The sequence below is a fragment of the Eleutherodactylus coqui genome, chromosome 2 (genome assembly GCF_035609145.1).
Source record: "Eleutherodactylus coqui strain aEleCoq1 chromosome 2, aEleCoq1.hap1, whole genome shotgun sequence".
In the NCBI taxonomy this organism is placed as follows: domain Eukaryota; kingdom Metazoa; phylum Chordata; class Amphibia; order Anura; family Eleutherodactylidae; genus Eleutherodactylus; species Eleutherodactylus coqui.
This window is the reverse complement of record NC_089838.1, coordinates 294,477,833-294,503,658: the sequence shown is the minus strand read 5'-3', so window position 1 is coordinate 294,503,658 and position 25,826 is coordinate 294,477,833. Positions and strand designations below refer to the sequence as shown.

The following is a 25,826-nucleotide window of genomic DNA, read 5'->3' as shown; positions in this document are numbered from 1 at the left end:
ATAGCAACCCAAGGATAATCCAGATATTGTGTCGAAAAATGCACTGAAAACCGTAATCTGAATGGTTGATGTGAGCAACCTTCTAATTCTTATCTCCATTTGAGGATTTTCAGTGTCAACTGCTTTGGTTCTGCAGTATAACGTGTCAATATGCTGTCAGTTCTCACATTTTATTGAAGACCTATCCAGAGGAGAACTTATCAATAGTTACTAGATAACCCCTTACATAATGGAGAAGGGCAGAGGGAAACACACTAATAATCCCTCCAACCACTTTGTTGCTGCTAGAACAATCCATATGCCCTATGGGTTACTCCATTTGGATCTAGCTCTAATAGCAAAAGAGCAACTCCTGCTCTGGAGCACTTACCATGATCGTGTATTACACTCCCTCAATACAAGCCAATATATGCGTGGAAATGAAAGATTTGAGTCACATCCTTCTCAGAGGCCTCATATTATGCCTGCCAATACAGTATATAGATCCTTACCTCCTGAACTTTGTGGTTGATTGATGACTTGTTGCTTCTTTGCATGCTTGGCTGCAGCTGTCGGGGATAAAATAGAATCTGAAAATACCTCAGTAATGAAAACTGTAACCCCCCCCCCCTTCCTCCCCGAAATAAAGTGGAGGTGTTTGCCCATAGCAACCCAAGGAAAATCCAGATATTGTGTCGAAAAATGCAGTGAAAACAGTAATCTAAATGGTTGCTGTGAGCAACTCCTAATTCTAATCTGCATTTGATGAATTTCAGTACCAATTGCTTTGGTTCTGCAGTATAACGAGTCAATACACTGTCAGTTCTCACATTCTACTTTTCTTTGTTTTCTACAGGCATTTTTCATCCTAGTAGTTTTCTGCTGCTTTGGATTGTTAGATGCATTTGTGTTGTTTTACGCTGTACTTGGTGCAGCAAAAATAACATGCTAACTTCATTCTGTTGGTCATCAGATTCTATTTTTTTTTTGTTGTGCTAGCAAATTACTTTGTTGCCATTTTCTATCTACTATAACTGTATTTTTCCATCGATGATTATGTAAGAGGACTTGATTTTGTTGTCGGGACAACCTGGAGTTTCTATTGGTGCCATTTTGGGGTACGTACAACTTTTTGATCGCTTTTTCCAAAAGAGGTGCTCAAGAGAGTGTAATTTTGGTGTTGTGCAGTCTTTGTTTCTAACAGCGTTTACCGTGTGGGATAATGTATTTTCTCATTTGTATCATAGGGGGACACAGCTGAAGAGCGTGGGTATAGCTACTAGGAGGCAGAAAAAGTGTTAGCCACTCCTGCTAACTATTCCCCGCCGGCAGGTACCAAGCCAACCAGTATTTGCTTAATGTCTATAGGAGGCAAACCTGTTTCTCGCCGTTCTTCAAGAACCTCTTGGATTAAAGGGAATACAGAGAGCCAGAACTCTCTTCGATCCCCTAACAAGGAGGGCGAACAGAATTAACCATTATGCTTGACAAGGACAAGGAGGCACATTCAAGCGCCAGTGTTCCCCTTTCACCAGAGCACTCTAATCCTCCTTAAAGGGGTTGTCTCGCGGCAGCAAGTGGGGTTATACACTTCTGTATGGCCATATTAATGCACTTTGTAATATACATTGTGCATTAATTATGAGCCATACAGAAGTTATTTCACTTACCTGTTCCGTTGCTGGCGTCCTGGTCTCCATGGTTCCGTCTAAAATCGCCTCTTCTGGCGATTTTAGACGCGCTTACGCAGTTCGGTCTTCTTTCTTCTGAATGGGGCCGCTCGTGCCAGAGAGCTGGTCCCGCGTCGTCATCGTAGCTCCGCCCCGTCACGTGTGCCGATTCCAGCCAATCAGGAGGCTGGAATCGGCAATGGACCGCACAGAAGCCCTGCGGTCCACCGAGGGTGAAGATCCCGGCGGCCATCTTCACAAGGTAAGTATGAAGACGCCGGACCGCGGGGATTCGGGTAAGTACTATCTGTTTTTTTTTTTAATCCCTGCATCAGGTTTGTCTCGCGCCGAACGGGGGGGCTATTAAAAAAAACCAAAAAACGTTTCGGCGTGAGACATCTCCTTTGAAGGCAGGTAAGTACAAGGGATGTACACTGCTGGAGTTGTGGAATCCACTTCTTTCTTGATGAAAGGGTATCTACCCCATTCTGCAAAGAGGTGAATATTCCCCATCATCCCTCTTGGCCATTACAACCCCCATCCTCTCACTAGGGGTACAGTTGCCTTTTCATGGGCAGGTGAAGAACTTGACTTGCCTCAGGGAGTGGGGTCACCCAACTACAAAGACGGCCCTCACTTCAGGGTAACAGTCTCTCGACCACAGTCCTGCCTATTTTTACCCTTTGCCAACTCGGGTACATTTTCACATGTTCAGCAGGGATCATGAGGTCGGCGGCAGGCGGGAAGGATCTACTCCAGCTCCCCACAGCTAGCAGAACGCTCTTTCCTTGGTGGTCCCAGCTTTCTACAGCAGATGATCTGTGCCAGAACTGCTTGGCCTACAAAACTTCCCCCTCGCATTGGGAGCATGATACAGCCCATAGTTTCTTCACACCCAGTATTTCACTGTCAGTAAGTGGGTGCCGCATGCATTTTTACACGGCCGGATCGTACTTCCGGTGCCAGAGCTGCGACCCGTGCCGCAGGTGCCCATTATTATATACCATGCCGGCCTCTACTTCCCCAGCGCTGGACATCCACCAGCCAGTGTAAGGCGGACTGAACACAAACAAATTTGCATTGCGGAATTCGCGACGGGTGTTCGCACAACAAATCCGCAGCAATTACCGTTTGCAATATGCTATGGAAAATCACTTCTTCCTGCACAAGCGGAAATCATTTGCAATTTTTGCTCACGGAGGGGAAAAAAAAAAAAATCACAGCAAGTGTCATTTTTGCGCGAATTCCGCGACAATGGCTTCCATTGAAGTCAATGGCAGCCGTCTGACCAAGGCCCTTCCGTAAAAAACATTTTAAAAAAAGTACTGCGCATGTCAGACGGCGAGCCGTCGGACTGTCTGCAGTACAGGAAAAGAAGAGGAAATATAAGTCCAAGAGGACGCCGGCTGCTGTCAGGGCCGGATCCCGCTGCGGGAGCCCCCCTTGCGGAATCCGTCCCTAAGCTTCTGGCTTGGTCAGGGCGCGGTTGTACCAGTATTTTATACCAGAAAATGTCAAAGGGGGGCTTCCTATGCTCACCACCAATCCATGTACAGCATGCCCTACTTCCTATGATACTAATGCCTTTCAGGCTCAACAAGGTCCACCCCCACATCCTCTCTACCTGTCCCTCAGCCTCTTCATGCAGGCTTGTTGGGACCCATGGCTTCATGCAGGCTTGATGGGACTGTGGGCATTTACTATAGGCCACCTGCACAAGCAGAAAATATTGATGAACTCTTTCTACATCAGAAGGCCAAGCTGTCAACAAAGCATGACATAGTGATCATGGGAGATTTTAACTATCCAGATATTTGGTGGGAATCTCTATCCAGTAAAAGGAATGGATCCAACAAGTTTTTATTCGCTCTTGCTGACAACTTTATCTTTCAAAAGGTCCAAGAGAAAACAAGAGGATCTGTGATCTTACACCCAATTCTTACCAATGGTTGAGGAAGTAAGGGTGGCTGGGACCTTAGGAGGCAACTATCATGCCGTCATTGAATCTAGATCTAGATCACGAGAGGTAATTATTAGAGATCAGCGAGCGTACTCGGTAAGGACAGATACTTGAGCGAGTATCGTCCTTTTCAAGTACCTGCCTGCTCGCCCGCAAAGATTCAGGTACTGGCGGGGGAGATCTCTCTCTCTCTCTATCTTCCCTTCCCCCCGCTCACTCCCGCAACACAGCGCTCACCCCCGATGGCACCCGAGAGAGCAGGCAGGTATTCGAAAAGGACAATACTCACGCGAGTATCTGTCCTTACCATGTACGCTCGCTCATCTCTAGTAATTATCCCACTCTACTCTTCCTTAGTCAGACCTCATCTGGAATACTGTGTCCAGTTCTGGGCACCCCACTTTAACCCCTTAGTGACGGCCCCATTGCCTTTCTACGTCCTGGCCTGCTGGGCCTAATGCTTACAGGATGTAAAAACATGCATCCTCTAGGAATGAAAGCCCTGCAGGCTCAGGACATGATAGCTCCATGCTGCCGTTTACCGGAGGTAGCCGACAGCATGAACCTGTCATTCAGGGCCGCGGGACCCACCCCCGGTCACGCGATAAAGTCTATGGGCAGTTTTAAAAAAAGTTAAGTTTCAGCTCCCCTTACGAAACGGATCCGTGAGGGGAGCAGAGAGTACTCGACCCCGGTCCTCTGCCCCGTCCGGCGTCTTTCATCTTCTCCTCGGCCCTGCCGCCGGCGTCTGCGCATGCGTGCCAGACGCATTACATCACGTGCGCAGAGAGGCGGGAGGCCCGGGAAATTTAAAAACTCCCTGCTCCCGGCTAGTATGAGTAGCTGAGAGCAGGGAGCTGTCACCGGGAGCCGCTGCATGCGGTTCCGGGTCACATGATCGCTGCTATCCAATGGATAGCAGCAATCATGTAAAAGTTGAAAAAAAATTAAAAAAAAAAAAAAAAAAAGTTTGTTTCATCTCCCGTCATGGATCATACCCAAAGTCTCCAGATTTATCCGCGGACCTTGCCCGGCTTCTGCGCACACGTCTGTCACCAAAATGGCGGACGCAGGAGCAAAAGCCGCAGATTGGTGGGGTAATATAAAATCTCCCCGCACCTGGCTACTAAATGTAGCCAAGAGCCTGGAGATTTCATGGGCTGCCATGGTATGCATTTCCCAGTCACGTGATCGCCGTTATCCAATGGATAACGGCGATCACGTAAAAGTAAAAAAGAAAGCTCAATTTTCACCTCCCGTGACGGATTGGATCCGTGAGGGGAGGTGAAATTACTTAAATAAGGCCACCGGCGAGGTCCCCAGACGGGATCCTTATCCACGGACCTTTCCCCAGTTTTGGCGCATGCGCCCGTCAAAATGGCGGACGCAAGCGCAGAAGCTGGGAAGGGCAAGAGGAAATTTAAAATCTCCTGGCTACTAAAGGTAGCCAAGAGCTTGGAGAGGTCACGGGGGGGGGGGGGGGGGGGGGGGGGGGGCGCTGTGAGCGGTCTTCGGTCACGTGATTGCTATTATCCAATGGATAATGGCGATCACGTAAAAGTTAAAAGATAGTTAAAGTTTGACGCTCCGTTCAGTTTGGGCCCCGTTGTGCATCCAGACAGAAAATTAGGGCCACAATGGGTATGTTTCTGAACACGGGACAAATGGGGGTACACATTTTGGGGTGAACATCTTCATTCCTATGTATGCTGTACAAAAAAAAACAACTATTTTTAAAATGACATAATTGGCAAAAAAGCAAATCGTAATTTTTTCCTTCTGCTTTGCTTTGAATCATTTAAAAACGGTGGAGTCAAAATACACAGTATACCGCTAGATGAATGTGTTAAGGGGTCTAGTTTTTATTATGGGATCATTTGTGGGGGGTTCTCTATCGTTTTGGCCGCTCAAGGGGTCTACAAGTGGGCAATGGGGCCTAAAACGCCTTCAACCAAAATGTCTGTTCTGAAAATCACCCGCTGCTCCTTCCAGTTAGGGCCCCATTGTGCATACGGACAGAAGATTAGGGCCACAATAGGTATGTTTCTGAACACGGGGCAAACGGGGGTATCCATTTTTGGGTGAAAGCCTCCATTCATATGTCTGCTGTCCAAAAAAAACTGTTTTTAAAATCACATAATTCATTAAAAAAAACTAAAATTGTAATTTTTTACTTCTGCTTTGCTTTGATTCATTCAAAAACAGTTGGGTCAAAATACGCAGTACACCCCTAGATTAATGCGCTAAGAGGTCTAGTTTCCAAAATGAGGTAATTTGTGGGGGTCCTCCGCGTTTTGGCCGCTCAAGGGATCTACAAGTGAGCAATGGGGCCTAAAACGCCTTCAAGCAAAATGTCTGATCTGAAAGCCACCGGCTGCTCCTTCCGGTTTTGGCCCCGTTGTACATACGGACATACGATTAGGGCCACAATGGGTATGTTTCTGAACACAGGACAAACGGGGGTATGCATTTTGAGGTGTAAATCCTCATTTTTATGGGAACTATAGAAAAAAATCCTGTGTTTAAAATTACGTATTTGCAAAACTATGCAATTTTATTTTTTCTCCTCTAAATTACATTAATTCCTGAAAAGAAACTGTGGGGTCAAAATACTTACGACCCCCCCTCAGTGAATACACTAAGGGGCGTAGTTTTTAAAATGGGGTCATTTGTGGGGTTATCTATAATTCTGACACCTATGAGCCTTTGCAATCTTGGCTTGGTGCCGGAAAATAAAGTGTTCCTCAAAATGTTGATAATGTTAAATTTGTACGTCTCCTAAATGGTTAAAAAAAAACAAACGAAAAAGTTTTTCAAACGTGCGTCCAGAATAAAGTGAACAGATGGAAATATGTATCTTAGCAAAAATTTGTACAGTAAGTTTGCACATTTGAGATATTACAGTTGAAAATGTGAAAAGAGACAATTTTTTCAAAATTTTCCCAATATTGCCACTTTTAATAAATACACACAAATTTTATGGGTCTATTTTACCACCTAAATGAAGTACAATAAGCGGCGAAAAAACAATGTCAGAATCACTTGGATATGCAAAACCTTTACGGAGTTAAGATATGTTAAGTGACACGTCAGATTTCCAAAATTTGGCTCCGTCACTAAGGCGCAAACAGGCTTCGTCACTAAGGGGTTAAAAAAAGACAAAACTGGAACAAGGTCAGAGAAGAGTTACCAAGATGGTGAGTGGGCTGCAAATCATGTGCTATGAAGAACGGTTAAAGGATCTGGGAATGTTTAGCTTGCAAAAAAGAAGGCTGAGAGGAGACTTAAAGGAGATGTCTCGAGGAAGCAGTGAATTTTTTTTTTTGCCCAGTCCCCCTAATTAAACATACATTACTAATTACCCCTGTAAATTACTTTCCTAGCTGGTTTCTACTTACCGTTCCAGCGTTTCAGCAACTTATAAAACTTTTTCCCAAGATGGCCGCCAGCTCTTTTCGCATCGCTTGCTGTAGCCCGACGTGCGCGCTCCCGAGACGCTACCAGCTGTGTCTCCATGGCAACCAGACGCCCCGCAGCCGCCGACCGGACCCCTGGAGTGAACACCGCCGACCTGTCACCCACCGCCAGGCAGAAGGTAACCGGCGCAGCCCCCCACCCCCAATCACAGCCCCCCCGGCCCAGCGACAGCCCCCTCACCCCCCCCCCGGCCCAGCGCTAGTTCCCCCATCACAGCGGCAGCCCCCCCGGCCCAGCGCTAGTTCCCCCGGCGCAGCGGCAGCCCCCCCCGGCCCAGCGACAGCCCCCCCCCATCGCAGCGGCAGCCCCCCCGTCCTAGCGACAGCCCCCCCCCCATCGCAGCGGCAGCCCCCCCCCCGGCGCAGCGGCAGCCCCCCCCCCCCCCCCGGCGCAGCCCGGCGCAGCGGCAGCCCCCCCCCCGGCCCATCACTTACCAGGACAGCTGGACGGCGGGACAGCTGGGCGGCTTCTCCGGACAGCTCGGCAGCTCTGCACCTTCCTCTAACAGAGGAAGGTACAGAATGGCCGCTCCAGCGCGCTCCCGAGCAGTGACAGCTCGTCTGCGCATGCGCAGAAGAGCTGTAGCGGGGAGCACACTGAAGCGGCTCGTGCTGAATGGAGAAGACCGGACTGCGCAAGCGCGTCTAAAAAAGCAAGCTGCCGGCGAATTTAGACGGAACCATGGAGACGAGGACGCTAGCAACGGAGCAGGTAAGTGGAATAACTTCTGTATGGCTCATATTTAATGCACGATGTATATTACAAAGTGCATTAATATGGCCATACGGAAGTGTATAACCCCACTTTGTTTCGCGAGACCACCCCTTTAATAGCTGTCTACAAATATCTGAAGGGCTGTCACAGTGCAGAGGGATCAGCCCTATTCTTATTTGCACAAGGAAAGACTAGAAGCAATGGGATAAAACTGAAAGGGAGGAGACACAAATTAGATATTAGAAAAAAACTTTCTGACAGTGAGGGTGATCAATGAGTGGAACAGGTTACCACGGGAGGTGGGGAGTTCTCCTTCAATGGAAGTGTGTTCAAACAAAGGCTGGACAAATATCTGGGATGATTTAGTGAATCCTGGACTGAGCAGGGGGTTGGACCTGGTGACCCTAGAGATCCCTTCCAACTCTACCAGTCTAGAGGTCTATGGATTCCAGGACTTCTCTTCTCATAGAAGGCTTCAGACCCTCCAACAAGGATTCTTGGGTCAATTGCTTCTCAGATCTACTCCGAACTTGGTAAGCTCTGCTTGGTGGCTAGTTCCCTTGCTCTATTTGCCCCTCCTGCTGTACCCACTTGCAGTAGACCTATACAGTATTATTCTATTAAATACTGCCCACGGCTTTTAGTGCCATATTCGACTCCAGAGTGGAGGACTCCAGGCAGGGTCCAGCTAGAGTCACATACTATGCATGCTCTTGCTGCAACATTAAACTTACATGTGGCTGGCAGGCAGCTATAAATACACACTACTGGCACAACTGCCATCCAGCCCCCAGAGACTGCCGAACCAGAACGTGGACACTCCCTGGCACAGGCAGTCTGGGACCTTACTAGGGCGTCTACCGCAACTCCAGAAAAACTGGACCGTTCTACCCGTAAACTGTTCCAAAACGTGTCTGACTAAAGAGAACTAGGCCTTCTCACTCAAGGCAATCATCTAGATCCCCTGCATTATCATCTCACCAAGCCCTTCCTGAAATGCACTCAGAATCTCCCTCCAGAGAAAATAGTTACTGAGAAGGTGAACTGTTCGAGTCTCCGTCTGATTCTAATATGGATGAAGAACAAGCTCCTAAACTCTCCAATGTGGTGCATAGCCTAATATTCACAGTGAGGAATACTCTTCAGGTCACAGACCAGAGTGTTTGATAACACCTTGACTAGAAAATGGAATATTCCAGACAAACGCTTTACCAATCCAAAGCGTCTGGATTTCATGCATCGTTTTCCGGACAACTTAGTGAAAAACTGGTCGTCTTTACCAGTGGTCTATCCCAGTGTACTGTTTGGTGAAACACACCACCCTCCCTATGGCAGACACTGCTTCTTTTTTTTTAAGACACCAGTGACAGGACTCACTAGCCAAAACTTTCATTAAGGCAATGAGTTCGGCACTCAGGCTGGTTTTCGCCTCCACCTGGGTCAGCAGGACCTCTACTGAATGGGCGAAACAACTATGCAGAGGTATTCTTTCCAGCTCTGCTCTGGAAAAAATTGCAGACGTTGCACTTTAGATAGCCCAGTTTATCTGCAAAGCCTCCTTGGAAACGGACAGACTCTTAGCTCATGCATCAGCGGCTTCAGTAGCCACACACCAGACCCTGTGGTCCGGTACCCTCCTTCCTAAAGTGGTGTTGATATTTCATCTCAATGAGGACATTGTCTTGCCTTCATTTTGTCCCTCCGCAGCTCATCTCAGAAAATGCGCTCTCCACAAACCAGATCTAATAAAAGACTTACAGATAGATCTACCTTTCTCAGACGGCCTCTTTCAGGCATTCTGACTCTTTTCATTATCCTTGAGGCACCAAGACGTGGTCTGGTGGCTTCCAAAGTGGCATCTCTTGGTGGATCTGATCAGTAACCAAGTGCACAGTGCTTTCCTTCCATGTTACTCTGCATTCACCAGGTGCACACCTTTACAGATGACCGTAAATGGATTGCATGCGTTCTATAATTTTCGTAGCCCCCTAGAATTTTTTTTTTTAAACATTTTTATGCTTTTATAACCAAAAAAACCCCATTATTTTTATTTCTCTTTTTTTAATCTCCATTGGGAACTTGGCTTAACAACTGTCTGATTGCAGGTCACAATATACTGCAATACTTCAGTATGCTATGAGCAATTCTCTCCAATTTTCCTTTGCAATTTTTTTTATACATCTCCCAATTGTACCTTTATTCTTCTTTTTACCACCCTGATGTAGTAAAGGAGGCGTGCCTTTCTGCTCTGCGTGATATCTGTAGGTCGGTCCTATTTTCTAAAGGATGAAAGGAAAATGATACAAATATATATATGGTCAGCAGACATGTCACACCCTTTTTAGGCTTCATCCTCATGTTTAAAAAGGGTTGTCTTTGAAAGATAACCATTGTTCATGGGCTCTATTATAGCAGATGGATGTCAGAGATGGGTGCTCCACTCACGAAACCTCACTACTATGACGCAGAAGAGAAATCTGGTGTGTATTAACCCATTTTAGAACATAGCAACACAGTATGTTATGCTGAAAGAAGACAAAGTCCATCTAGTTCTAGTTCAGCCTGATTCTCTCCACCCCCCGGTCTTGTTGATCCAGAGGAAGACAAAAATAAATAAATTTAAAAAAAAAAAAAGTGAGGCAAAAGCCAATTTAGCCCATTTGGGGGGAAAAAATTCCTTCCCGACTCCATGATGGCAGTCAGAATAATCCCTGGATGTAATATCATAGTGCTCTAGAAAGGCATCTAGTCCCCTCTTAAACTCCTCTATGGATTTTGCCATCACCACGTCCTCAGGCAAGAGTTCGACAGCCTCACTGCTATTACACTAAAGAGGCCCCCTCTGTGTTGCTGATGAAACTTTTCTCCTCTAGACGTAGAGGATGCCCTCGTTACCGTCGCAGTCCTGGATATAAACAGATCATGGGAGAGGTCCTTGTATTGTCCTCTAATGTATTTATATATAGTTATTTGATTGAACCTTAGTCATCTTTTTTCCAGGGTAAATAATCCCAATTTTGATAGCCTCTCTGGGTATTCCAGTCCTCCCATTCCATTTATTAATTTAGCTGCCCTTCTTTGAACCCTGTCAAACACTGCAACATCTTACCTGGACACCGGTGTCCCGAACACAGTAATCCATGTGAGGCCTGACAAGTGCCTTATATAGTGGAAGAATAATGCCCCTCCCCCCCTCCTTGTCCTATACATCTTTTAATGCACCCCAAGACTTTATTTGCTTTTGCAGCAGCTGACTGGCATTGGTTGCTCCAGTTAAGTCTACAGTCCACTAGTACCCCCAGGTCTTTTTCCATCTCACTTTTCCCTAGCAGTACCCCATTTAGTGCATAACCTTACATATATCAATATTGAACTTAATTTGTCATTTATCTACACAACCCCCCAGCTTATCTAGGTCAATTTGCAGCCGTACATTGTCCTCCTTTGTAGCAGCTCCCCAGACCCTCCTATCTATCGCACCTCTAAGAACCTGCAGACTGTCCGCACCCATCATTTCGCCGAGACCATTTAGTCCTCCCTCCTGCCCTAATCGAGCTACTGAACACTACCACACCACCCTACCATCCTCAGGCGTGCCCTGAGGATGAAGTGGCTCCTCCTGTAACCCGTGCTGTCCGCCACAGCAACCCTGGCTCACGTTCCAAACGCGCTTCATCCATCCGGGCTCTAGGTGCGCTGAACGGCTGTGGAGAAAATCAAAGCTGCCTGCAGACTTTCTCCACTTCAAATTCATGCTTAAAACATATAACCTCCACCACGCCCAAAAAGTTTATTTCACCTCCCTAGTCTCCTCCCTATCACACAACCCCAAACAACTCCCCTCCTCAGCCCCAAAGAACAGGCCCCCATGACGGATCTCAGTGCTGGAGAACTCTAGCCCCGATCCCAGTCTCTTGAGCACTGCATCAAATCACTCACTTTCTACATTAGAACCCACATAAGAGAAAGAAGTCTCCAGACTGTTTTCTGCTGCTCGCTCCACCTCCTGTGCTAGCGACCCGCTTCCCTCTGACCTCCTCCAATCCTCTCCCCTGCTGTCATTATTCACCACCATCTTCAACATCCTCAGGTATTTTCCCCTCCTCATTCAAACACTCCATCATATCCCCTCTGCTACCGACCCTTGACCCAACAGACGCTGCCAACTACTGACCCATCTCAAACTTCTCCTTTATCTCCAAATTATTAGAACGCCTGGTCTATTCCCGCCCCACATGCCTTCTCTCTGACAACTCTCTCCCAGCCCCCCTCCAGCTCGGCTACTGTCCCATACACTCGACCGAAACCGCCCTCACAAAAGTATCAAATGACCTGAAAGTCGAGAGGCGACTACTCCCTACTGATCCTCCTTGACTTCTCTGCTGCATTTAACACGGTCGACCATAACCTCCTCCTCACTATGCTTCGCTCTATGGACTAAAGGACACTGCTCTCTCCTGGTTCTCCTCCTTCCTTTCTGACCGCTCCTTCAGCGTCTCCTTCACCGGCTCTATCTCCTCTCCACTTCCTCTTACTGTTGGGGTCCCCCAGGGCTCGGTCCTTGGTCCCCTTCTCTATCTACACAGCCCTAATTGGACAAACCATCTGCAAATTCAGTCTCCAATACCATCTCTACGCTGATGACACCCAACTATACACCTCTTCCCGTGACATCTCTGCACTCTTCCTTCAAAATATCACCGACTGTCTGCGGTCTATAACACCATGTCCTCCCTCTTTCTCAAACTTAACCTCTCTAAAACTGAGCTTCTCGTCTTTCCACCTTCCAACCGACCTCCCCCCAACATCTCTATATCAGTATCTAGCACCACCATGACTCCCAGACAGCATGCCTGTTGCTTTGGGGTCAGACTGGACTCTGCCCTCTCTTTTACCCCCCACATCCAATCTCTGGCCCAAACATCCCACATGCACCTCAGAAATATTGCGAAAATCCGTCTGTTTCTAACCACGGACATGCTAAAGACACTCGTGGTCGCCCTCACCCACTTCCGAGTAGACTACTGCAACTCGCTATTCATCGGCTTTCCCCGCACCAGAATCTTTCCTCTCAAATCATACTAAATGTGGCAGCTAGGCTCAATTTCTACCCAGCTGTTACTCAGACACCTCTGCACTATGCCAGTCACTGCATTGGCTGCCCATCCACTGCAGAATGAATTTTAAACTCTTCCCCCTCTCTGACAAAGCTCTCTGTGGTGCCGCACCACTGTACATCGCCTCTCTCCTGTTCGTACACCACCAAGCCTGCTCACTCCGATCCGCTAACACACTAAGAATAAAACACCCCTGTAATACCCTGTTCCCCCGAAAATAAGACAGTGTCTTATATTAATTTTTGCTCCAATAGATTTTACTTTTTTTCATGTATAGCTGCCTGGACACTATTTATATTGTCTTTTTTATTAACTGTGGCTAGGGTTCAATTTTGGAATAGGGCTTATAGGTCAAGCATTCTCAAAAAAAACCTGAAAAAACATTCTGCATCCTCAAAAATCCTGCTTGGGCTAGGTCTTATTTTCAGGGAAACAGGCTACGAACCTCACGTGCTCGCCTACAGGACTTCCCCAGAGCAGCAACGATCCTCTGGAATGCTCTACTCCAAGGTATTCGGACAATCCCCAATGCATGAAGTTTCAGACACGCCCTCAAAACGCACCTCTTCAGGGAGTCATACTAAGTCTCCTGACCTTGTTCCTCTGCCCATCCCACACCTTCCACCCTGCCTATCGCTTTAACCTCTACCCCTGCACCTCCTTACTGCCCCAGCCAGTTTAGTCCCTAATAACTGATTTCCACATGTAATTGTCGTATTGTCTGTGTTTCTCCCATGCTTGAAAGTGCTGCGGAATAAGGGCGAGCACCCACTGGCGTTTTTTTACCTGCGTTTTGCGTTTTTCCTGCACAGGCATAGAGATAAAGTGTGCTCATGTCCACTGGCGTTTTTAAAATCGCCCCGCCCCGCAAAATCGCATCGCAGCTGTCCTTACACTCTGGCTCCTTTTTTTAATGTAACTTCTCCCATGGTTTTCAATGCTCCTGGAAAAAACGCAACGCAACGCAATTCGCACGCGCCGCGTGGCGTTTTTGCAGACAACATTACTGAAGACTGTGGAAGGGCGGGCATTCTTCACAGGTGCTGTAGGGTGTGTTGGTATAGAAACGCTATGCAACGTTTTAGGATGAGACATTCTCCGCGTTTTGCGTAAAAAAAACGCAGCGAAAAACGCGCGAAAAACGCAAACGCGCAGATGCGAAATCGCTGCGTTTTTCACGCACTAACAACGCAAACGCCAGTGGGTGGGCGCCCTAAGTTGGCGCTATGCAAATAAAGATGAATTATCTTGTACAAAATATTTGCAGACGATACGAAATTGTACAACATTTCAATTAAAACTACGAAATATAAAAAAGACCACTTCTCAATGTATACTAGGTGATTAGTCATGTCATCCTGGCTCACTGTCCAATGTCTGGCTGCAACAGGAGCTTCCCCCCACTCTGCCTTGTCTGCGGTAGAGCCCACCCATAACCCAAAAATTGAACAAAATCAGAAAAGGGCTAACCCAGCGTTCTCTACAGGATTTCTACAAGACCGTTTCAGGAAAATGCTGCAGACTGTCAAATAGCCACTACCAGGACCAATATTAACCCTCAGAATAGTTTAGCAATGCAGCTCCTTAACCCCTTCCCGCCCCAGGATGTACCAGTACGTCCTGGGAGCCTGGTACTTCCCGCAACAGGACGTACCGGTACGTCCTGGGGATAGCGCGAGATCACATAAGATCCCGCGCTATCCCGCAGCGGGAGCCGGCTGTCAGTCACAGCTGGTGCCCTGCTGCAACAGCGGGGAGGCATCGGAGATGCGCCCCCCCCGCTATTAACCCCTTCCCTGCCGCAATCTAAGTAGATCGCGGCAGGGAAAGAGTTCACAGAGGGATCGCGCTCCGTCTGTGTCTCCGGCCGACTCTCGCGATGTCATCGCGAGAGCCCGGCCTGTCACCATGGCAACAGGTGGCGTCCTGTATTGCCTGTGTCTATAATCGCTGTATAAGCGATAAGGCATGGCAGAGCAGTAGCTCAGCTCTGCCATGCCTTATGACAGCGATCATAGGCACAGTACTGCAAGTCCCTCAGAGGGACTCGAATAGTGTAAAAAAAAAAATGAAAATAAAACCGTAAAAACAGAAAAATGTTTAAAAAAAACTGTAAAAAAAACCCCCTTTTTTATGCTTTTTCTAATATTAGCATAAAAAAAGGTAAAAAAAAAAATTAAAACCCCACATATTGGGTATTGACACGTCCGTAACGACGTGTACAAAAAGTTGAACACGCTTTTTATTTTGTATGACAAAAAGCGTAAAAAAAACCCGCTAAAAAACAGAGGGAAAATGTTAATTTTTAGCACTTTGCCTCCCAAAAAATGCAATAAAAGTGATCAAAAAAGCTGTACATCCTCCAAAATGGTACCAATAAAAACTACAGCTCATCTCGCAAAAAATAAGCCCTCATAGAGCTCCGTACATAGAAAAATAAAGTTACAGGACTTTGAATGCAGCTATAGAGAAAAAAAAAAAGATTTCCAAAAATAAGGGGGTTTTATTGCAAAAAAGTGTAAAAACCTAAAAAAAAATATATAACAATTTTGGTATCGTTGTAACCGTACCGACCCGCAGAAAAAAGTAAGTGTGTCATTTATGCTGCATGATTAACGCTGTAAAAAAAAGAAAAAAAAAACTATGGCAGAATTGCTGCGTTTTCTCTCCCCGTTATCATAAAACAAATAATAAAAGTTTTACGATATAGTCTATGTACCCAAAAGAGGCACTGATAAAAACTACAGCTCGCCACGCAAAAAACAAGCCCTTATACGGCCGCGTCCACGGAAAAATAAAAAAAGTTATGGCTTTTGAAAAATGGAGATGAAAAAATACCAAAAAAAAAAAATCGCTTGGTCCACAACACCAAAAAAGGCCATGTCATTAAGGGGTTAAAAGTTTTTCCTACACAGTTTGCTTAAAAAAAATCCCCTGTTGCACAAAAAAACTACAACACAGTGCCTAGAATTGGCTCGAAATCAGCAGGGATCTGAGATGTAAGTTTATATTTAATGTTTGTGATATCTTCCAAGAAGTAAAAATAAGAAATATACCCAACCTAGCCACAAACAGAAGAAACACATCCAAAGTGAGAGTCTTACTATTGTAATTGATTCGAGCCACTAGAGGCCCCTATGGCTGTACTCCGCTATCTTCATTGGGTCTATAGAGTTGGTAGTATGCACGCTCGACTGCCGCTGCATTCATATGGGAGACATACAACTCCCATTCTGGTGATCAGTGGAGGTTCCAGCAGAATAGGTGGCAAACGTTGAGCATCGAAAAACCCTTTTATCTGCACAGCTCTTTTCCCCTGTTGGCTGGCAACCTGCAGTATGCGGCTGTCTGAACAGGTCTAACAACGCAACTACGACAAGAAAGGAATGAGCCCTGTTACCTTAGTAAACTCCAGGCCATACGATCCTACCAAAAAGGCATCTTCATCCAAGTCAAAATTCTCAGCAAACTGAAAGTCATTTTGGACTCGAAACCTGGAGAGAAAGAGCTGATGACACATTATACATTTACTGAGATCAGATATATTCAAAATTGTAGCGAGACAAGACCCCCATCATGCATCAAAGCTACAAATATTGAGGGTCTACTGTCCATTAAATGTATAGACAGGACCAAGCTACATATTACCAATGCATACAACATATGCAAGGAATGCCAACATACTCAAAAATGTAAAACTTTCTTATACAAAATGTGATTGTTCCCAGCAAGAGAAACCAAGTAATCTTGGAGATATGATACCTTTTGATGGCTAACAAAAATACATTATTTTATGCGAACTTTCGGACTTCCTCGGAGTCCTTCAGCAAAGCCTAATGGAATGGATCCGAAGAGACATGCATATTTATACACACATACTTATGACAAGGGACAGACATGGATGTGAATAATTTGCAATAAAAAGGTTATATGGTGTTGGGTGGGGGTGGGAGTAACCAGGCCAGCAGTGTTAGCTGTGCAATAGAGGTCTCCTACTTCCCACTCACGCATGAATCCTCGTAAAGAGTTTAACCCTCAATTAAAAGTAGTTATGAATTTAGAGTCCCAAATTCTTCTATGGCTTTGTGACTTGAAATTGCCTTACAGTATGATAACTTTCATATCTTCTATGTTGTGTCCGTGACTAGAGAAATGCTCAGCCACAGGTAATTCTGTCTTTTTCTGCTTAATCGAGTGGCGATGAGATTTCATCGTTGCTTTAAGTTTTTTTTCCTGTTTTCTTAAGAAAATTGTAGATCAATGTATCAGTTCATTGCTTTTGCTATTAAATTGTAGACTAGGAAGATACAGCATGCTGCTGGTATAAGTAGTGAAGGGGTTTAGTGAAATCATTTCTATATACCAGAGAGTAGTAGGAGGTAAGACAGAAGATAAGATGGTCCCTCAGAACCCCTCCCTTGCATTCCTTACCAGTGAAATCATAGGGTTTCGCTGTATATTATAGTTACACCTTAAAAGGTAAGCCAGGTGTAACTTATGTTAAACATTTTAGTTGTAGCCCATCATGTATTCTAATTATTCTTGGAGGTAGATACTTTTCCTGTGATGTCATTTATGGTATATAAACCACATGCACCTTTGAATAAATTAGAAATCATTTGATACCACAAGAGGCTGGTGTGATTTGTATTTCTCCTAGGGGCCCATGCTTCCTACACGAGATCTGATTGTCTTCTCCTTAGTAAACACGCAAATTCTCCTTACATGTTTCTCCAACATAAAAGGCCCCCAACACGACATTTACTGCACAGAATCAGGTACACAACATCAGACGTGGAACATGTGAATATCCCTGGGATCTTCTAGTCCTGATGTGTGTTGGGGATCCGTATCTTGTCCGTGGTCAGAAAACCAAATGACAATCACACCATTCCAAACTCATTAGTAGTATAATCACTACATGCATTACTGAAAATATCAGTGTGTTAAATTGATCACCGAGTGCAGAATTATTACAGTGTGTGGGCTCGGAGTGTGTGTCAAAATCGCGCTTCTGGGTTCTGCATCATTTGACAATCAATCACTTGATTATTAACCCCTTAACGACCAGCCCATAGTGTTTTTACGTCCTCCCGAAGTGGGCCTTATTCTCTGAGGACGTAAAAACATGCTTCCTGCAGAGAATAATGCCCCTCGGGCTGTGGACGTGACAGCTCCATGCTGTCGGTGTCCGCAGGTAGCTGACAGCATGTAGCTGTCATCCCGGGCTGTTCGGACACCCCCCCGGCATTGCGATCGGCGCTATGCAATGGATAGCGCCGATCGCAAAAAAAGTAAATAAAAGTACACAAAAGTTAAAGATTCAGCTGCTCTGATGGATCGGATCCATCGGAGCAGCTGAAATTACTCACCCAGGTCCGGCACGCTGCTCCCCGCTCTCCTGCCGCTCCGGGGCCCGAAGCCGATCTTCTGCGCATGCGCGCCAGGCGGCATTACGTCAGCCGCATGCGCAGAAGGCCCGGCGGCGCGGGACATTTAAAATCTCCTGGCTCCCGGCTCCTGTAGGTAGCCGGGAGGCAGGAGATGTCAGCGGGGACTGCGGTGAGCGGTCCCCGGTACCGCGATCGTCGTTATCCAATGGATAGCGCGATCGCGAAAAAGTTTTAAAAAAGTCAGTTTCACCTCCCCTCATGGATCGGATCCATGAGGGGAGGTGAAAATACTCACCCCCAGTCCTCAGCGGTGTCCCGATGTCCCGGGACCTGAATCCCCGTCTGCGCATGCGCGCCCGATGTCAATGCACAGACGGGCTCGAGCCCCGGGAAATTTAAAATCCCTCTGCTCCTAGCTGCCATGTGTAGCTAGGAGCAGAGAGATTATACCGGGGACATGATCACTGTCATCCAATGGATGACAGTGATCATGTAAAGTGAAAAAAAGTGTAAAAAAGTTAAAAAAAATAAAAATAAAAAAAAGTTTTTAAAAGTTTAAAAAGCGTACGTTTCATCTCCCCTCATGGATAATATCCATGAGGGAGGATGAAAGTACGTACCTAAGGCCCCCAGATTTATCCGCGGACCTTACCACAGCTTCTGCACACGCGCCCGTCGCCAAAATGGCGGGCGCATGCGCAAAAGCTGTGGATTGCCAGGATAATTTAAATTCTCCCTGCTCCTGGCTACAAAACGTAGCCAAAAGCATGGAGATTTAATGGGGGTCCGCAGTGAGCGGTTCCTGGTCACATGTTCGCCATTATCCAATAATGGCGATCACGTAAAAGTAAAAAAAAAAATTTGAAGTTTCATCTCCCCTCACTGATGCAATCAGTGAGAGGAGATGAAACTTTTTACCGGAGGCCTGCGTATTTGAACCCCGACGCGATCTTCCTCCGTGGACCTTCCCGAATTCTGCACATGCGATTGCCGGCAAAAAGCCGGACACATGCGCAGCAGTCGGGGAGCCCAGGAAATTTAAAATCTCCTTGCTCCCAGTGACCAACGGTCACAGAGAGCCTGGAGCAGTGACGGGTGGCCTCGTTGAACGGTCCTCGGTCACGTGATAAAAAGGTAGCGATCTACCTTAGGCCGGTCTCACATGACCGCATAGGAATTACGGATTCTGCATGCTTCTGATCCACGGTAATACGCAGATCAATCGCATTGGATTACACAATTCCGCTCACATTAGCGGGTCGGAATTGCGTAATCCACTCGCAGAAAAGAGAACGCAGCAGGTTCTATTTTACTGCGGATATATGCAACGTAGAGCCCATTGTGCTCCATGGTCGTGGATATACCCGCAGCCCATACGCAACTACGTTGTATACGGACTGCGGGTACCCCCGTCATCGCTAAGCGACGGTGCATGACCGCCTGTGTGAGTAGGCAATTATGCGCAGTACATTACGCAGCCGTACGCAGGGTCACAGCCGGGCTCACAGATGGAATCCGCTGTGGGCCTCCGCAAGCGGATTCCGCCTGCACCCGCGTGAGCCCGGCGTTATTCAGACCGCTACCTGTGATACGTATTTTACAAGAAGCCCCAGGAACGCTCGCCTTCCTGCAGTTCCAGGAGCACCTTGTTGAGCGCCTTCTGTGTGAGACCGCCGCAACTCAGCAAGCTTACAAAGCCTCACAGAGCGCCACTTTTTACACCCCATACCCACCACTGAGGTCACGAAATACCCCCAAAAAGCATGAGAGGAGGGGGAGGGGGGGATACCCGGTTTTATTGACCCATGGGCCCATTCCAACCAGCCTCCGTAATTACCCCTATCTTCGGAAATACTACACAGTTCACATTTTTACTTTTATCTAAGATTTGCGAATGCCAAAAAGGGCGCGGAGGGGGGGGGGGGGGAATTTTTAGGGAGTCAATCTTTATTCTGTACAAATAAGCAATGGGGCCTGGAATTTATTCAGTTGTGCCCTAAAATCCAACAGGTGTTCCGTCCTTTATAGGCCTTGCCATGCTTCCTGTAAGTAGATTAGGGCCACAATGGGTATGTTTCTGAACTCGGGACAAACGGGGGTATCCATTTTGGGGGTGAACGTCTTCATTCTTATGTGCACTGTACAAAAAAACTGTTTTTAAATTGAAAAAATTGCCAAAAAAATTGAAAATCGTAACTTTTTCCTTCTGCTTTGCTTAGATTCATTCAAATACTGTGGGGTCAAAATACGCAGTACACCCCTAGATGAATTCGTTAAGGGGTCTAGTTTTCAAAATGGGGTCATTTGAGGGGGTTCTTTATAGTTTTGGCCGCTCAATGGCTCTATAAGTGGGCAATGGACCCTGAAATTTATTCAGTGGTACCCTGAAATCCAACGGGTATTCCTTTCATTGTAGGCCTAGCGATGGGTCCTGTAAGTCTATTAGGGCCACAATGGGTATGTTTCTGAACACGAGACAAACAGGGGTATCCATTTTGGGGTGAAAGCCTTCATTTATATGTGTGCTGTACAAGAAAAACTGTTTTTAAATTGACACAATAGCCCAAAAAATGAAAATCCTATTTTTTTCCTTTTGCTTTGCTTGAATTTATTCAAAAACTGTGGGGTCAAAATATGCAGTACACCCCTAGATAAATTCGTTAAGGAGTCTAGCTTTCAAAATGGGGTCATTTGTGGGGGTTCTCTATGGTTTTGGGCGCTCAAGAACTCTACAAGTGGGCAATGGGGCCTAAAAGGACTTCAAGCAAAATTTGTGTTCCGAAAGCCACCGGTCGCTCCTTTCATTTTGGGCCCCGTTGTGTATTCAGACATAAGATTAGGGCCACAATGGGTATGTCTCTGAACACAGGACAAACAGGGGTATCCATTTTTGGGTGCAAGTCTTCCTTCATATGTGTGCTATACAAAAAAAAGCTGTTTTTAAAATGACAGAATTGCCAAAAAAAACGAAAACCACAATTTTTTCCTTTTGCTTGGTTTGAATTCATTCAAAAACTGTGGGGTCAAAATATGCAGTACACGCCTAGATAAATTCCTTAAGGGGTCTAGTTTTCAAAATGGGGTCATTTGTGGGGGTTTTCTATGATTTTGGGCGCTCAAGAACTCTACATGTGTGCTATGGGGCCTAAAAGGACTTCAAGCAAAATTTCTGTTTTGAAAGACACTGACTACTCCTTTCATTTTGGGCCCCGTTGTGGACTCAGATATAACAATAGGGCCACAATGGGTATATTTCTGAACACGGGAGAAATAGGGGTATCCATTTTGGGGTGTAAATCCTCATTTTCATGTAAACTATAGGAAAAAAATATGTCTTTAAAATGACAGATTTGCAAAAATATGAAATTTTACTTTTTCTCCTCTAAATTGAATTAATTGCTGAAAAAAAAACTGTGGGGTCAAAATACTCATGACACCCCTCAGTGAATACACTAAGGGGTGTAGTTTTTAAAATGAGGTCATTTGGGGGGATATCTATTATTCTGACACTCGTGAGCCTTTCCAATCTTGGCTTGGTATAGGAAAACAAAGTGTTCCTCAAAATGCTAAAAAGTAATGTTAAATTTGTACGTCTCCTAAATGGTTAAAAAAAAACTAAAGTTTTTCCAATGTGCGCCCAAAATAAAGTAAACGGGTGGAAATATAAATCTTAGCAAAAATTTCTATATTATGTTTGCACATATTTAAGATATTGCAGTTGGAAATGTGAAAAAATGACGATTTTTTCAAAAGTTTCCCAATTTTGGCGCTTTTAATAAATAAACACAATTTCTATCGGTCTATTTTTTCCGCCTAAATGAAGCACAACATGTGGCAAAAAAACAATGTCAGAATCGCTTGGATATGCAAAACCTTTCTGGTGTTTTTCCATGTTAAAGTGACACATGTCAGATTTGCAAAATTTGGCCTGGTCATTAAGGCGCAAACAGGCTTGGTCACTAAGGGGTTAATACATGTGGAGAGATGCAGCAGTTTGGCTAGGTGGCATTTCAATAGTGGCTTCACAGTATATGCCAGCAATCCCAAAGGCTACAGGGGGCAAAACAAGCATCTGGGAGGACATCAATCTGCGACATCTATCCACATGAGTTAAAAGGGTTATTCTCAAGATAGGTGATCAAAACTACCAGTGGGGGCTCAGCTCTGAGACCCCCACCAGTCCCGAGAATGGGGGTCTGCGTCACCCTCTTCTTATCACTACGGACTTGCTGCACCAACTATCAGGGATGTCAGACTGAAAAAAAGGGGCAGTCGCTCATGCGCGGAACTGCTTCATTTCCCTGCAGCTGATGTAAGGAGCCGAGTACAAGCGCTCGGCTATTTCCGTCAGCCCCACGGAAACTGAATGGAGCATCACCAGGCATGCACGATAGCTGCGCTATTCCATCTTGTCTTTGCTGCAGGACCCCCATTTCCGTAATCAGCGGGGGTGACTTCTTTATATTGGGAATACCCCTATAAGCATTCCTTTTTTCCATTTAATGCTCTTCAATACACAACTGCACTTTTTTGGGATTCCGACGGTACATACAATAGTTGTGGTCGTCTTTTGATCTGATATTTTCAGTACTACATGTAGTCTGGAATGATGTCATTGTCACTCTGCGTTTTCTCTTTGTAATTATACTTTAGTGAGAATATACTAAAGTTTGTACATTTTTGAACATGTTGGCGTTCTTCGTGCATTTTTTCTGTTGGAAATATGTACTGAGATCAAAGGGATGGCAAATTTGGGGGGATAAAGAATACTGCGCCTAAGACTTGCTCCCACATCACAAACAATTTAAACTTTATTAATGGACTTGGATGAGGAGACACGATTGGGAGTCCATAGAGAAAACCACTTCTAGAAAAGTGGATAGATTGAAAAGAAAACTCAGTTGTAGTAGACTACCTGTTATAATTCGTTAAATCAGGATTAGTCATCTTAGATTTTGGAATCAGTTGGGGGTTCACCGTACTGCTGCTTGGCATATTTTTAGGGATGTTCATCGGTGGACAGGGAACAATAGAACCTGGATGACCTATATTAAAAAAAAAAAAACAACAAGAAAAGGAGTTAAATAAAAAAAAAAAAAAGAGAGGATAAAGACGATATTGCAATAAATAGTAAATACATACACTGTTAGGGCCCTTTTACACCAAGAAATCATTCAAATTCCTGCTATCAGCGAGAATCTGAATAATTATCTTCCACTTTGACCGCACGCCCGACGGAACAATAAATTTGTTTGTCATTCAGTTTCTGCATGCATAAAAACTAAACGACAGATCGGCCCATGTAAACAGGCAGTTCGTTCATTCACAGTAAACAGGCAGTCGTTCATAGAGACAGGCTGGCAGGCCACAATGATCCCCGACCTGGTTTGCCTCCATTCACTAGCAATGGTCATTCCTATGTAAAAGCACCCTTACTTGCTTCTATACATCTGTATGATTAATTGCTGAAACCCTATTAGGGCATTCGGACAGGACCCTCCTCTATGGTGGACTCAGGACATCCATGTATTAAGGTGCTCAGATGAATGACAGCCGTTTTCCCCATACACATGAAGTTTCGGTGTTTAGGGAGTTAAGCCACAGCCACACAGCTCTGGTGCTGGCTTATCTCCCAGAGAACAAAAGGATCAGACATTACAATTCAACGTCCCGTTCCTCCTTTATGCAACATCATCTGTTAGGGGAAAGTTGGGCAGCTCCTGTACAAAGTAGGCATTGACTAACAGAATGGTATGTAACAAGGAGAAATACAAAGTCCTATGTCTGGGCAAGAAAAATGTAAAAAAGCACATACAGAATAGGAGGAATTGGGCTAAGCAGCACATGTGAAAAAGACTTGGGTACACTAATAGATCACGGACTGAACATGAGTCAACAGTGTGATGCAGCATCAAAAAAAGGAAACACAATTCTGGGATGTATTAAGAGAAGCATAGAGTCTAGATCATATGAGGTAATTATCCTCTCAACTGCAACCGAGATGTTTCAGTGGTGGCCCTACGCTAAAAGGATGTGCGCCATATTCAAGCTCATTTATACCCAATTTTCACAGCTACATCTCATTATCGAGAACAACTGGAATCTCATCAACAGTGATCCATCTACATGCACCAGCCACGACCTGCCATAATTACTGGGCTGTATGTGTTGATATCTCCCCGCTGTATACACCAGACATATTTCTTTGCTGTCTATAGCCCCAAACTCAATCATCTTCCCTTTCTCTTGATCCATCTTAGACCGTCCAGAGGTAACTTTACATGAGACAACTGTCGGGCACAAAAGTATCTGACAACTATCCCACAGACTATCACTCCTGTACTTCCACACAGAAGCAATATTCGTTCTGTGAATGGAGACCGAATTAGGGGCACTTTCCCTTCTGCAAGGGCTCATTAGGAACCACTGGTAACACCCTTCGGACTTCATGATCACAGTGGATCATCCTGGTTCTGGTTCTTTTGCCACTCCCATCTTGCCTTCTTCTATCATGACCATGGGACTGCCAAAATGCCAACCATTGCCTCCCCTACTGTTTCTCCGGCTGTGTATCCTTCTTGGCACCCTGGGCACCAACTTTCCTGGCCACAGCTCCACTTGGTCATCCTGCCTGTAATACAAAGACACTACGGCATCGAGCTCTCCTGACAGGACTGGGGCTGAGGCACTCCAGTAGTCTTAGTCTTTGGGCCAGAAAACGGCCATGGATCTCACCCCGCCAGGCCTGTAACCTTTCTGCCATCTTCTCTGCTAACCACAAGGTCCCTCACAGATTTAATCAAATCCTCCATCATTCATCAAAAAGCCATGGCGTGACACCACAGACCTCCGCTTCTTTCCACTTCCTGGGCTTTTCTGACACATAGCGTCATGTCATATAACCATCACCCCCCTCACTCGTGATCAAGTCGGCTTCTCCCACTAATCATTTCTGGAGCACTACATTCTCAAAATAACCCTTTTGTATAGCATGTGGAAACCACATAAAGGGAGGTTCTCACTCAGATTCCCCTTGATGTGCCATTACAGAGAGCTGGTATGTAAGAGCAGCTCCTGTTCTGGCAGACATGGCGTGCCCATGCATCCCATGATTAGCCACTCATTTGTATAGCTGGCATTTAATGGTACCTTTCCCTAATAGCTACTACAGAGAAAACAAATGGCCAAATGCAGCAATCAGATGATGAGTGGCCCGGCTTCTATTTAAAATGACCCATTTATACGACTCTGAAACATTAGCGCATGAAGCACGTTTGCACACTTTTACAAGGCGGCCATCTTGCTGGGGGCAATTGGGCTCAGACCAACTGTAAAGGGCATTCCTTGCTCCAGATGAAAGTTGTATTCAGTAACGGCCCTTTTCAAAATCTCACTGGATCGCGGGAACCTGAACAATAATCGTTCAGTGTAAATGCCAGCAGTGACTGGACGGCGAACAATAATTCCTTCATTGTTCAGTTTCTATAGGCATTAAAATCAAATGATGATCGGCTTG

The 25,826-nt window shown here is 45.6% G+C and overlaps 1 protein-coding gene across 14 annotated transcripts in view; it reads right to left on the bottom strand.

The window, feature by feature from the left end:
• LOC136612724 (uncharacterized) overlaps positions 1-25,826 on the bottom strand; it is a 91,291-nt gene that overhangs the window by 33,971 nt on the left and 31,494 nt on the right. For 11 of the 14 annotated variants that reach the window (XM_066593336.1, XM_066593330.1, XM_066593326.1 and 8 more), the window contains 4 exons: positions 23,226-23,355; positions 16,318-16,411; positions 9,995-10,079; positions 492-569 (listed from right to left, as the gene is read on the bottom strand). In XM_066593336.1, coding sequence (XP_066449433.1) covers positions 492-569; positions 9,995-10,079; positions 16,318-16,411; positions 23,226-23,355 — 387 coding nt within the window. The remainder of the gene's footprint in view (positions 1-491; positions 570-9,994; positions 10,080-16,317; positions 16,412-23,225; positions 23,356-25,826) is intronic. The other 3 variants (XM_066593337.1, XM_066593331.1, XM_066593333.1) reach the window with 1 other exon arrangement.